The sequence below is a fragment of the Saccopteryx leptura genome, chromosome 4 (assembly GCF_036850995.1).
Source record: "Saccopteryx leptura isolate mSacLep1 chromosome 4, mSacLep1_pri_phased_curated, whole genome shotgun sequence".
NCBI lineage: Eukaryota > Metazoa > Chordata > Mammalia > Chiroptera > Emballonuridae > Saccopteryx > Saccopteryx leptura.
This window is the reverse complement of record NC_089506.1, coordinates 17,978,045-17,993,019: the sequence shown is the minus strand read 5'-3', so window position 1 is coordinate 17,993,019 and position 14,975 is coordinate 17,978,045. Positions and strand designations below refer to the sequence as shown.

General features: G+C 35.8%; 1 protein-coding gene across 4 annotated transcripts in view; it reads left to right on the top strand.

The window, feature by feature from the left end:
* MICU3 (mitochondrial calcium uptake family member 3) overlaps positions 1 to 14,975 on the top strand; it is a 95,475-nt gene that overhangs the window by 53,356 nt on the left and 27,144 nt on the right. For all 4 annotated transcript variants that reach the window (XR_010751018.1, XR_010751019.1, XM_066380237.1 and 1 more), the window contains one exon: positions 8,264 to 8,359. Coding sequence is in view for 2 of the 4 variants with exons in the window: in XM_066380237.1 (XP_066236334.1) it covers positions 8,264 to 8,359 (96 nt within the window). In the remaining 2 variants the exon portion in view is untranslated. The remainder of the gene's footprint in view (positions 1 to 8,263; positions 8,360 to 14,975) is intronic.

Sequence of the window (14,975 nt, the reverse complement as noted above, 5' to 3'; positions counted from 1 at the left end):
AAGAGCATTACCTTATAAACTTTTGTTCCCAAAAACCCTGATTCTTTTCATATTTCTTATATAGCCAACTCTTGATTATCTTACCACTGTAATGAAATGATATATTAAAAATTTTAAAAAAATAATACAAAAGTCAGGTATATTTGGTTTTGGCCTGCCTTATGTGACTTTTTTAAGTATTTAAAGATTATTTTAAATGCCCTATTTCCATTGTCAGAAAATATACTAATTTTTCTACAGTTTTTCTGACATATATTGAGACTTGTTTATGAACTAAACTATCAATTTTCATTAATGATTTGTTTTAAAAAAACGTGTATTTTCCAATTTTATATATATATATACACACGTATATTAGATCAAACATGTTAATTGTTTTAATTCTATCATTATTAATGATTTATTTGTTTGATCTGTCACTTTAGTATATTAAATTATACATTACAATGATAGACTTGTCAATTTCTAGTTACAATTTTTTATTTTTCATTTTATATATTTTGAAACATTGTTCTTACCTATTTAAAAATATAAATCCTTATATCTTTTTAGTGAATTGAGTCTTCTATTATATACTATCCCATGATCACTAGAAATGCTTTTTGTGTTAAAGTCTGTTTTGTTGTTAGAATAAACATACCACCTTATTTTTATTAATATTTTGTTATATTTCTATTTTGGTTTTTTTCTATTTTTTTGTCTAGTGATGATGATTGTCCTGATTTTTAAAATAAATATTTTAGTTCAGAAATTTACTGCAAATAAAATGTATATAAAATAAGTAATAATAAAAGTTTAACCATCATATAAATAAAAAAAATTGCCATGCCCCAAAAAGCTCCTTCATATTATCTCTCTAATCATAATCATTTCTTCTTCTCCAAAAGATAACTACACTCATGACTTTTATGGAAATTACTTCTTTGCTTTGCAGTTTTACCACCTACTTATGCATCATAAATAATATAATTTAGCCTCACCAGGCAGTTGCACAGTGGATAGAGCGACAGACTGGATCCCAGAGGACCCAACTTCAAAACCCCAAGATTGCAGGCTTGAGCGTGGGCTCATCCAGCTTGAGTGCAGGCTCACCAGCTAGAGCTTGGGGTCGCCGGCTTGACCGTGGGATCATAGATAGACATGACCCCATGGTTCCTAGCTTGAGCCCAAAGGTCACTGGTTTGAGCCCAAGGTCACTGGCTTGAGCAAGGGGTCATTGGCTTTACTGGAGCCCCCCAGTCAAGGCAAATATGAGAAAGCAATCAATGAACAACTAAGGTGCTGCAATGAAGAATTGATGCTTCTCATCTCTCTCCTTTCCTGTATGTCTGTCCCTCTGTCTCTCTCTTCTCTGTCACAAAATAATAATAATAATATAATTTAGTTTTACCCATTTTGGAATTTATATAAATGGGATCATATTTTATGAGTTTTGCCATGTCTTATTTCTCTAATTCAGCATCATAATTTTTCATTTCATTCTCACTGTTGTATCTAGTTTTAGTTCATCCACTTTTATTGCTATAAGCAGTTCTCAAACATTTTGGTCTCACAACCCCTTTACATTGCTGAAAATTATTGAGTACCCAAAAAAGTTTTTGTTTATGTTGGTTATATCTATCTATATTTACCATATTAGAAGTTAAAACTGAGAAATTTAAAATTCATTTTGAAATAAAAAACACATTTACAAATGTTTTTATGAAAAATAACTCCCAACGGTGTAGGGAAGACAGTGGTATTTTACGTTTTTTGCAAATTTCCTCAATGTGTGGCTTCATAAAAGACAGCTGGTTTCTCATAAATGCTTCTGTACTCAATCTGTTGCAGTATGTTATTTTGTCAATAAACACTAGCAATTGCTTCCCTTGGAGTAACAGGCTTACCTGGTTCACTTTCAAAACAAAAATGTCTACCGGATACCAAAGTGTGAAGAACCACAGTTTGTCTATCAGTTGTTCTTTCAAATAAAAATGATTGTTCATGAAAAGACACAAACCATCACAATGTTATTTCTGAAAACAACCATATCCCTTCAGTAGGCGGAAGTGCTTTATGCATGCTTGCAGTTTCATCACTCCCAATATTAAAAAGTTGTACGTTCAAAGGTCAGTTTAACAAAATTGTAAATGTATTCTTCAGCAAATAGATTCTTTTTATTTAGTTTTTATTTCTTTTTGAGCAAGTACATTCTTAAGTGAAACTTTTTTATGTGAGTATATAGAACTGAAGAATATAACTGCTTTGGTCTTGGACCCACTGCTGCCCCTCCACTAAGGCTGCAGCTGTTTTACCCACGATTGCTTTTGCAACAACAGTGCAACTGTCAACACAGTACCAAAGCAAAGTATACATAATGTCTTTAAGATGCTTTGAAAAAATACCTGTTTTATATTTTGTCCAGCGTTTTCAGTTATTCTCAGTGAGCAGATTGGTGCTGTTTACTAGCCTGTCATTAATAGAAATCTGGTGTATTTTTTTCTCTCTTTCCTCATAGTTTAGGTGTCTACATTACAAGTATATTTTGTGTATTTTATTGGTTCCATTTTATCTGGGTTGATAATCTGTACTATCTAATTGGAAAATTCAGTTAGTTTATACTGTGATTACTAATTTATCTGGATTTATTTTAGCCATTCTATATAATTTTCTTACCTTTTTATTTTCCTCTGTATTCATTTATAGAACATTTTTTTATATTTCTTCCGTATTCTTGAAATTTTAATAAGTATACTTAAAATAATACAGTCTTAGATTAAGCTATGTCTTCCCTCTCTTCCTTCAGAATAGATTCTTAAAGTGCTTGAGTATCTTTTGTTCCCCTCCCAGCATAGGTACTTGTACTGCACAATGTTTGTCTTTGTCTTTTTTTAATACCACAAATTAGACTTCTAAAGTATATACCATCAGTGTTTATTTAGAATTACATACATATTTGCCATTTCTTACTCACTAATTCCCTCTTTTCTCACCTCATCCTAAATCTCATAATCTTGTACTCACAAGGTATATCCTCCAGTGAAAGTGTTCTGATAAAATTTTTTAAAACCCTCTTTCTTGATATATCTTTATTTTGCATTATTTACCCCCCCAGTTTTATTGAAATATAATGTATTAGTTTAAAGTGTACAATATAATTTGATATATATGCAAAATTATCACCAAAATAAACTTAGTTAACATCCATCACCTCAGATAATTACAAATTATTTTTCTTATGATAAGAACTTTTAAGCTCTCTTAGCAAATTACAGTATACAGTATTGTTAACCGTAGTCACTATGCTATACATTGCATCAATTTATCTTATAGCTGGGAGTTTGTACTTTTTAACCACCATCACCCACTTACCCATCCCTGCCCTGCCACTTGTCTCTGGAAACCACCAATCTGTTATGTTTCTATGACTTCAGGGGTTTTTTTAATTTTTTTAATTGAGATATGATTAACATATTGTATAACATTAGTTTGGGATGTACAACATAATGATTCAATATATGTATGTATGCCCTTATTTTGAAAGATAATTTTACTAGATATTTTATTGTAGGTTGACACTTATTCTCAGCACATTTGGATAGTATTCCAGTCTTCTGGCTTCTATTGTTGAAAATGAAAAGTCAGCTCTGGGTCTACTTATTATTCTTTTGTAGATAATCTGTTTTCTTTCTGGCTACTTTTAAGATTTTGTTTGCCTTTGGTGTTCTACAATTTTACTATAGTATATGTATTTTGCTCTAATCTATCATGAAATTTATTGAACTTCTCAACTATATTGAAGATTGTTTACTTTTATTAATTCTTGAATATTGTCAATATCTCTGAATATTATCTTTCCATTTTCTCTATTATTATTTTCTAGAGCTTTCATAGATATGCATGCTCTCTTCTATGTCTCTAAACTTGTTTTTATTTGATAGTTTGCCATATTTTATATTTTTATATTGCATTCTGTATAATTTATTCATATTATCTTCCAGTTTACTGATTCTCTCTCCAGCTATATATAATATGATGTTAAATTTCTGTGATTTCAGTTTTCATTTCTAGAAGTTTTATTTGGTTCTTTTTCTAACCAGCCTAATACTTTTTGGTAGTCTGTCTTTCCTGAAAAATCCTTTTAAATACAGCTTCATATTTTTTAAGTTTAATAAGCTTATCTTGTATTCCATATCTAATAATTTAAATATCTGAAGTCTGCAGGTCTGGTTCTATTTTTGGTTGTTTCTGCTGGTTTGCATTTATGGTAGCTTATTTTCTTTTTCATTTAGTAATTTTGTATTGTTAGCATATGTTTATTGGAATGTGTCTGTGATGATTCTTTAAGGACTTGGTTAAGGTTGTATTTTTCCTGGGAAGATGTGTCTGTTTCTGTGATACACTGGGGAAACTACAACCTCATGTAACTTTGAAGTACAACTCTCAGATTTTTAGTACAGTCCACAGTTGTCTAGTGGCACAGATTATAAAGTTTTATATTTTTCTCTGTGCATTTTTAAGTATCACTAATAGTAAAGACAGTTTACTGTCTTCATAGTTTGCCTAATCTCTGAGTATAACCATTCTCAGACCCTAACTCTACTTAGGGTATTTTCCTGTCTGGATATGGACAACTTTAATGAGCCATTATTCTGCCTACCACAGTGATATATTTCCATTTCTAGATCAGTCTTCTTTCTTTCTAACTTATTTTTCTTCTTCCTTCCTTTCATCTTTACATTATCCCTTCTTTTATTTTCTTCATCTTTTCTTTATTTCCTTCTTTCTTAGTCCATTCAGGTTGCTGTAACAAAATACCATAAACTGGGTAGCTTATAAAAAAACAAACATTTCTCATGGTTATGGAAGCTGGGAAGTCAAAGATCATGGAGCCAAAATAGTCATTGTGGTGACTGATGAGGGCCTACTTCTTGGTTCTTGTCCTCACATGGTAGTAAGGGCAAGGGAGCTCTCTTGAGCTTCTTTTATAAGAGCACTAATCCCATTCATGAAGGTTCTGCCCTCGTGACATAATCACCTCGCAAAGACCCTACCTCTTCCTAATGCCATCCCCTTAGGGGTTAGGATTTCAGCATATAAATTTTTCAGATCGTAGCTTGCCTTGCCCTTCCTTCCTTCCCTTCTTCCATCTTCCCTCCCTCCCTCCCTCCCTCCCTCCCTCCTTTCCTCCCTCCCTCCTTCCCTCCCTCCCTCCCTCCCTTCCTTCCTTCTTTCCTTCCTTCCTTTGTTCTTTCCTTTCCTCTTTCATTCCTTCTTTCCCTCCTTCCTTCCCTCCTTCCCTCTTTCCTTCACTCTTTCCCTACTTCCTAACCTTTTTCCTTCCTTACCTCCTTCCTTCCATCATAAATGTCATGGAATGCCTTGTATAGGATCATGCTTTGGCCTAGTCAAAAAGGCATAAGGAACTCTTGACCCAAACTACAAAGTTTAAGGAATTTCTACTAATAACAAACTGTAAACTTAGGCTAAAAATATATCAAAGTTACAGGTTATAGTACATTCAAGACATCATTTTGTCTGTACTATTTATTTTATTTTATTTTTATTTTAAGTGAGAGGAGGGGAGATAAAGAGAGACTCCCACATGCCCCCTAACCAGGATCCACCTGGCAACCCCTGTCTGGGGCAGATGTTTGAATCAACCGAGCAATCCACAACACCTGGGTTAACGCTAGAACCAATTGAGCCATGGCATGAGAGGGGAAGAGAGAGAGAAGGGGAAGCGGGAGGGGAAGAGAAACAGACGGTAGCTTCTCCTATGTGTCCTGACCAGAAATCAAACCTGAGACATCCGTAGACCAGCCCAATGCTTTATCCACTGAGCCAACTGGTCAGGGCCACCATTCATTTTAAAGTCCTTCTGAACTATCTGGGTCTTGTATCTCTTTTAATAAAGGTCTACACCTACATTATACTCTGGAAGGAGGCCTAAAACTCATACAATAATCAAAGACACTAAGAAGAGTGAAGGAAGTTTTTGCCAATTTTTCTACTATTTACATATCAAAAAATTATATTATCTGTTTCATAACCATCACATTGCTCAGTTATATTTGGGCATGTTTCCCTATCAGTCTTTCCTTAGCCTATACACATATATTCTGATTTTGTATTTGCTTTGCATTTCTTGCTATTAAAATCTATTCTGACTTTTATGGATACCTTAAATTTATTTTAAGTGTCCTATTATATTTTTCTGATATTGGAGATTTCTACTAGTTCTTTATGTTCTAAAAATTACTCTTAATTACATCATCCAAGTCATTAATTAAATAATTAAATACTGGCTCCTGAATGGACACATATAAGAATCCATGACTATACCAGGAAAATCACTGGTATATTAGCTGTTATTTTTCTGTTAATTGTATATCAAGTGTTTACTTAATGCAAGGCATGACAGTAGTTGTGAGACTATTGCCCCTTCCCTCAGAAACATCATAATATAATAGCCCCTTTAAGATAATTGCAGCAATTCAGTTACATATTCTATTATAATTTAACCTGTGAAGCTAACTAAAAAATGGCAAAGCTTTCTGCAAGAGAAGACTCTTAGGCTGTTATGTTCCAAATAAGACTTTTTTATTTTAAAAAGTTATATATTATCCTGATAGATAAACAGATATTCTTATTTTAAAATACAGGAATGCAAGAAGAAGAAAATAAAACGTATTCCAATGCAGCTATTCAGAGATAATCAGCATATTGGAATATATTTACTTCTTTTCTGTGCACAGAAAATATATTTTTTCTATAGATATGCATGTCGGTAAAGTTTATAAAACTAGTTTTATTCCTTTACAGGTTATACCTAATTTTCTACTGTTGTCAATGTATGTGCATGGGTGTGTGCATGTGTGTGACGGTGACAAGTGTTTGGAAGTAGGAGAGAGGCATGACTTCACAAAGAAAATCACTCCTGTCACTCTCCTGATAATAGTAAAATTAGCCTGATTCTCTAGTTTAGTAGATTTAATAATTCCTCTATCATTTACTACCTCTTAAGGTTGAAAATATGTAGATAATATTTGCAGAGTATTTAATCTAGCTGCCCTTTACTGAGGTTGTACCATACCTATATAAAAGAAAGTGAACTGTGTGTGTTCTGTATTCAGCTCATTTTAGGCATTTAGCTTATAACTGGTTAAAGCTTATTTAGTTACCAAATGGGGTGCTGAGCAGACTCTGTCATATTGCTTGCTGCGTTTACACTTATGGTCATAAACATGTCTGCATTATAAAAATATAAGTGATTTCTGATAAGTAATACTGTATTATCAACACTAAAACTCAGATCTTTGAAATCATTCTCAGATGCATTATAATTTTATTAGTGGCATCGGACTTTTAAAAATTAGCACACATCCACAAATAAAAGTTCTCTCATCATTAGCCACTCACTTCTGAATACATTGAGCAGCCTTTTCTCCCCACAATAACCCAGAGTACCGCGCCTGAGAACTTGTGAAATCTCTTCTGAAATCCTGACAGAAACTTGCATTTCATTATTTTTGAGTCACTGTAAACTTTTAAGTTTATAGACTCTACAAACTCTTAAGCTTATAGTTCTGCATTTTCATATGATTAGTCTACACGTCTTAATCTTGACATCACTTGCTTCAGACTAGCCGATACTGAGGTTGGAAGCTAGTGTTCTGTCCTTTTACTAGATTGGAAAGTACTCAAGTATTTACAACAGGCACAGCTATCACGCTTCTGTGCAGCTTTGAGTAGTTGGACTTCAACTGGCTTATATCTCTATGACAAGTTTTGGATTACTTTAAATTTTGTTTCTCTGAAGTGTGGATATGGTCATTTTGATTCTTAGATGCACTAACACAATGTATACTAGCCAACAGTAATTCATTTTTTAATTATAATCTTTATTGGTTGCTACAAAATTCCCCAGATTTTCGACAAATGAATTTGCTGCACATTAGATGTGAATGAAAATTTTATTTCACAGTTCTTAGAAGTTATGCATCTTTCAGTAGAAGGGCATGGGGGAGGAGGTCAAGAATATGATCTTTTTGACAAAGCCACATTGTACTTAGGAATAGTGGTTATATACCATTACACCTTTGCAAATACCCTGGGTTTACCAGCAATGTAACATAATACTGTTGTGTACAGCAGAAAACGAAAAAGGTAAGCTAATGTGTTTTCTTTTCGAGGCTGGCTAGAAGAGATTTTAAAGTGTATAAATTATCATTCTTTGCGACTGTCCTTTAGATTTCAGTTGTGCTTCTTCAAACTCCTACAGGTAATTAAAACAGATGCTGAGGAACTTGTCTCCAGAAGCTATTGGGATACACTGAGACGGAACACAAGCCAAGCCCTCTTTTCAGACCTCGCAGAGGTATAATGAAACCTCACCCAGGTCATCATTCTGTTTGCCGTTTTGTTAACCTTGCCCTCGTCTCATCCGAGAGTCATAACGATGGAACCAAAAATGTTTAATATTTTTCCATTTCTCCAGGAAAGCGACAATTTCTATATATAAATGGTCTATCTCTATCTGATTGTGTCCGCTGCGCTGGCAGAGACTGCAAAGTCACTTACTATAGTCTGTGTTAGGTCAACTTGATTGTTGCCAAAGACATGACTTTCCAACTTAATTAAAAAGAAATACTATTTTTTATTGAAGAATAAATTTCAGAAAATTTGAAAATACTACTTTATAGTTTCACAGATGCTCTTAAACCTATAACTTAAAATGTTGCATGAAATGCTGAAACTTAATTTTGTAAAAGCTAGCTAATTCTTAGTTACAGTGGACTTATGCAATTAACTTCCCTGCCATTACTAGAGAATGGCTTACCAGAGGTGAGGTGTGGGAGGTGCAGTCAGTCGAGGAGGGGAAATCTATTTCACCTTGGCATTGTTTGGACTGACCGTCATTCATCCTGGCCCTGAATTTTAGAGACATGCCTTCTGGCTACACTCGGGCTGTCCCTGCCACCCTTTCTGGTTGTGCTGCCGTTAATAAGGACTGGCCTTTTTTTTTTTTTTTTTTTGTATTTTTCTGAAGCTGGAAACGGGGAGAGACAGTCAGACAGACTCCCGCATGCGCCCGACCAGGATCCACCTGGCACGCCCACCAGGGGGTGACGCTCTGCCCACCAGGGGGCTATGCTCTGCCCCTCCGGGACATCGCTCTGTTGCGACCAGAGCCACTCTAGCGCCTGGGGCAGAGGCCAAGGAGCCATCCCCAGCGCCCGGGCCATCTTTGCTCCAATGGAGCCTCGCTGTGGGAGGAGAAGAGAAGGGACAGAGAGGAAGGAGAGGGGGAGGGGTGGAGAAGCAGAGGGGCGCTTCTCCTGTGTGCCCTGGCCGGGAATCGAACCAGGGACTTCTGCACACCAGGCCGACGCTCTACCACTGAGCCAACCGGCCAGGGCCAAGGACTGGCCATTTTAACAGACGGGCTCTGTTTCGTAGGCTAAACACTATTTTATGTTTTCGATTAAGAAGTTTTAAGAACTTTTTTAGAGATGGCTTTCAGTCATACCACAAAGGACTTTTCAGTAAATGCTAACAGATATATTTTTTGTTAGCTTTTTCTTTGTAAAAGTGGCTGCTCATTGATTTTTCTGAAATTTGACTTTAAAAAGTTACATCTGCAAATATCTAGAGAAGTAAACTGGATCAGGTATGATTTCTGTTATTTATATATACAGCCTTACTCAATTGATACCTCTACACCAGGGCAAACTTAAAAATGTTCATTTTTTTTTTGTCAATTGTGCTCAATTTTAAAATACCCAAAACAAAGAAAACATTTTTCCTATCTCTAATCTGCCTTTGATATATAAATATGATGTAATTATGATGAGCAATTAATCTTTTACATGTGAACTGTTTTTAGGCATGGTGTGGAAATAGTGTTCTACTCCCAGCTGTTTTAGAAGGGCTTGATCCTGTCGTGGCCTGTGCAGGCACAAAGGAGAGGCACGACTAGGAGCCTCTGCTCTTCAGGGTCTGAAGGGAAGAGCCGCTTGGAACACCAGCCCTTTGGGTCCCTAAAAGCCACTGTGGCCTTGTTGCTGATTAAATCATGTCACTAGCACTGGCCGGTTGGCTCAGTGGTAGAGCGTCAGCCCGGTGTATGGAAGTCCGGGTTTCAATTCCTGGCCAGGGCATACAGGAGAAGCACCCATTTGCTTCTCCACCCTCCCCCTCTCCTTCCTCTCTGTCTCTCTCTTCCCCTCCCACAGCCAAGGCTCCATGGGATCAAAGTTGGCCCAGGTGCTGAGGACAGCTCCATGGCCTCCACCTCAGGTGCTAGAATGGCTCTGGCCACAGCGGAGCAATGCCCCAGATGGGCAGAGCATTGCCCCCTGGTGGGCATGCCAGGTGGATCCTGGTCGGGCGCATGCGGGAGTCTGTCCGACTGCCTCCCCGCTTCTAACTTCGGAAAAATACAACAACAACAACAAAAAATCATGTCACTGTTGTGTCTCCCGATACTAGACTATCCACCTCCAGCATCCAACCTATCTTAATCTTACCTAACTCTGCTGGAAATTCTCACAATTAGACACAATCTGTGAATTAGATGTTGAATTTAATTTAAATCCTGGGAGGTTTACTATCAGAAGGCCAGTCAGCTGTTACATACATTCAAATAATTATAAATTAATAAAAGATCTTTTGAAGATGTGTATCACTCTGTCAAGAGGTAGGTGTGTTGGAGCTGGCTTTCTTGGCTTCCCACTGTTAATTCTGCACAACTCTTCCCAACTAATCATTGTGTTAAACCCCTTTGGTACCTTGAAAGTGCCCATGATAGGAGCATTAATACCATAGAAATTGGCAAGCACTACAAATCAGGCTTTTTTTTTTCCTGGAAAACCAGTTTACTAGCACATTGTTGGCTATAGTCAATCCACACTATATCATAAATGGCTAAATTGATTAATAAATTGATTCAAACATCATGAAAGTAATTCTGATGGAGCAGAGAAAGTAGAAAACGAAACATATTGTATTACAAAGAAAAATAATTATTTGGGAATTATCTCTGTTACCACCCTCCCACATTAGAGAGGCTAGTTGAAAATTAACTATATTTAAGGCACAACTCATTCTAATTCCTATTGGTAACTACTGACGCCAGTGTAGCATTGAATTGTTTATAATTTCAGTATTTCAGGATTCAAATTAGTTCAGAAAGTAAGCTTAGAAATCTACTTGTATTTCTTTGTTTCTTATATATTTAAAATGTAAATATTGAGATAAGCATTTTTCTTGAAATAGGTAAATTTTAGATTAGCCTCTCATATTGTTATTTCAGAGCTGTTTCTAATAATACATTTTTTGATTATAGTAAAACCATATTATAATGAAAATTTAACGTGCCACAGCTAACACCACTTTCTAACCAAAATAATACACAATAAATTTATAGTGTAATATAAACCTTTCTCAAACAACTGTTGAATACAGTGTACCAGAATTATAAAAAGTTTTTATTTTTATAGATGAAATTAAAATTTTTGTTTGCTTTATATCTTACTTGTCCTGAGTAAATTTCAATAGATTATTCAGAAACTTCTCCAACAAATCAAGAGTTTGAAGATTTCCTTCAGTTCTAAAAGAGACCTTGATAAGTTTATCACATTGTAATCAATAAAAATATGTTGAAAGAATATTCTTAAAACCCTTTATTTTTAATAAGTGACATATCTTTTTGCAGATCTACTAATTTGTTTACTTTGTTTTTTGATTAACTCATTTAAAGAAATTTTGGTCACAACAAAGTTAGATAATGGCCTTTCATGTAAATGACCCATAAGGTTCTTTTGTGGCAGTTTCTTGTTTTGTTATGAAAACACCTGAATTCATTTTATTTTAACAATGAGCACACAAATCAAAGGGATAAAGTCTCTATTTCTATCTCTACCCTCCTGAGTTAAGTTATATAACACTGTTAGGATTCCCAGGACTCCAGTATAGTTTTCAATGACTCCCAACAGTTCTCTGTTTCACTGGAAGTGGGGGAGGGGCAGTTTTCACCATTTCCATTTTCTAATTTTTTTTCTCTAATGTCAAACTTTTACTAATGCCTCTGTGGGTCTGGATTATCTGGATAAGTGCAACCTAAGTCTAATAAGATTTTGATGATGAAAGACTGTAAATGAAGATCTGCTCTGCTCAACAGGCATGAGAAAAACTGGCTGAATGAGGTCATTATTGAAAACCTGTGTAAAACAAAGCCATCTTATTTCAGTGTATTATGTCTTGAGGTAAAAGACATCACCGCACTAGAGAAAGCATTCCATAATTCTCTTTTCTGAGTTCACTAACTTTGGTGTTCCTGTAACCTCTCAGTTTAAGGCATTTCCCCCCAGATCTATGAAATATGTATATGTAGTTTCAAAAACAAAAAAGAAGTAAAAGTATACCACGTAAAAATCCTTTTTTTTTTTTTTTTTTTGCATTAAGCTTCAGCATTATTATCTATTCTATCTTGTCTGTTCTTTTTTACCTTCTTGAGATATATTGATTCGGCCAAAATAGTAATAGCTAACATTTATTGGGCATTTACAGGGTGCCAGTGATAGTGCTATAATGATTTACATGTGTTGCATAATGCTCACAAAAATCCTTTAGAATAGTTACTATTGTTATTCCTGAGGATAATAATATCCTCAGAGAGATGAACTTCCCCAAGGCCACTTACTGAGGGAAAAAGTCAGGACTCAAAACCAGAACTCTGACTTTTGAGCTCATCCGATTCGCTCACCGCACTACTGCTTATTTGTGAAGTAGGCAACTTGTTCTAAAACACGGTATCACCCCTTCTTATCCATCCCTGCACCCCACATTCTGCTCCTCTGGCTTCTAGATGGATAGCTTATTTCCTCATGCTGACTTCTGATTGGCTAAAGCCTTCACTCTTATGCTCCATTTAGGAGTGCCTTCTCAAATGTGTCCTTCCACTGCTAATTTAAGCCTGTTCCATGGATAATAAACTGATTAGACTTGATTATATACAATCACAAAAGAATGTCTATTATTGACATGAGATATCTCCCCACCGAGGTCTTATATGCTTTTTTTTTTCAGAACATCTTATGAATATTAATAAGAACATCTGTATATTTCTTGTATACTCATATCCTAACTTTATCCTCAAAATTGTTATTATAGATAGGGTTATCTATAATATCTCATTTTACAGACAAGGCAGCTGAAGGTCAAAGAGTCTGTGAGCCCAGGTCTTCTGATTTTAAACCCTGCCTTTCCATTACATCAGTCTGCTTCCTCAATGTAAAGCTACTGGTGAAGGTAGCTGTGCCTTTTTAGCACTACTCAAAACTGTTCCAGTCTGCATGTCGTACACACACTGTCAGAGCGGCTGGTGCCCCTAGTACTCCTAAACACCCACAGTAAGACTGTTCAAGAAGTTGTATTTAAAAGGCAGTACGTGCCACCTGGTTTCCTGGCTGTTATTTTGCCCCCAGCAGTCAGCTCTTCAGAGAGGTTGCTTATATTATAGGGAATGTCTTGATTAGGTCAGCTTCTGAGAATACTTGGGACTCTTCAGCAAACCAAACTGAGAAATAGTAGAGATCTTCTAAACCAGTTATGAGGAGATTATGTGCTAGAGATTATTTAGAAAAATTCAAACTAAGTTACTGAAATATAAATACACTAAATGATTATTAAGAATTCAGCATTTTTAGAGCATTTAAAGTATATCCCACATTTTGGAGTTCTTAATAGAGACATGAGTAATCAATGTAGCAGAGAGATGACTTTAGAAAAATTGTCATGGATTAAAAGGGATCATGTTGAAAAGGAAAAGACCAATCAGAGGGTGGAGCCTCTCTAACCCCATACTAGTCATTAGAAGAGGATAATATTTGGTTTAGGTAAAAATGAAATAAAGAGCTATAAATATTATGAACACTAAAATAGCTATCTTCATGAAAGATTGAAAAGAGGACTATGAGGAATCAAAAGATTACCAAAATTTAGAGTGTGGAAGAGGAGAAAACAACTGATTCTTTGTAGGAAATTATATGCTTTCTAATTTTTTTGTACTTTTCTGAAGTGAGAAGCGGGGAGACAGAAAGACAGACTCCTCACATGTGCGCAACCGAGATCCACCCGGCAAGCCCACTAGGGGGCAATGCTCTGTTGGTCTGGAGCAGTGGTAGTCAACCTGGTCCCTACTGCCCACTAGTGGGCGTTCCAGCTTTCATGGTGGGTGGTAGTGGAGCAACCAAAGTATAAATAAAAAGATAGATTTAACTATAGTAAGTTGTTTTCTAAAGATTTATTTTGCCAAACAGCAAAAATCCGACATAAAGTACTTGGTAAGTAATTATTATTATATGCTTTAACATGCTGTGACTCTGCTTTATAAATTTTATAAAGTAAAGTTACTTTGCTACTTTATAAATCACCATTACTGTGGAACTGGTGGGTGGTTAGAAAATTTTACAACTAACAAAGATACAAAAGTGGGAAGTAGGTATAAAAAGGTTGACTACCCCTCAATTCTGGAGCATTGCTCTGTTGCAGCTGGAGCCATTCTAGCTCCTGGGGTGGAGGCCATGGAGCCATCCTCAGCGCCTGGGCCAACTTTGCTCCAATAGAGCCTCGGCTGCAGGAGGGAGAGAGAGGAAGGAGAGGGGAAGGGGTGGAGAAGCAGATGGGCGCTTTTCCCGTGTGCCCTGGCCAGGATTCAAATGCAGGACTTCCACACACTGGACTGATGCTCTACCACTGAGCCAACTGGCCAGGGCTGCTTTCTATTATTTTTTTAATGAAGTACTTATTGTCCAGATTCTGACCAAGAAGTAATACATTTCAATTATGTCCCTTTCAATAGAGAAAATGATAGTTATTATTTAACCTCTTAATTTGCTTATATTCCCAGGTAATATATGGGAGAGATACAATTATGTGAAATTTATCATTTTTTACCTGAATTTCTAAGATAGCTGTGAGTTAATGGCCAA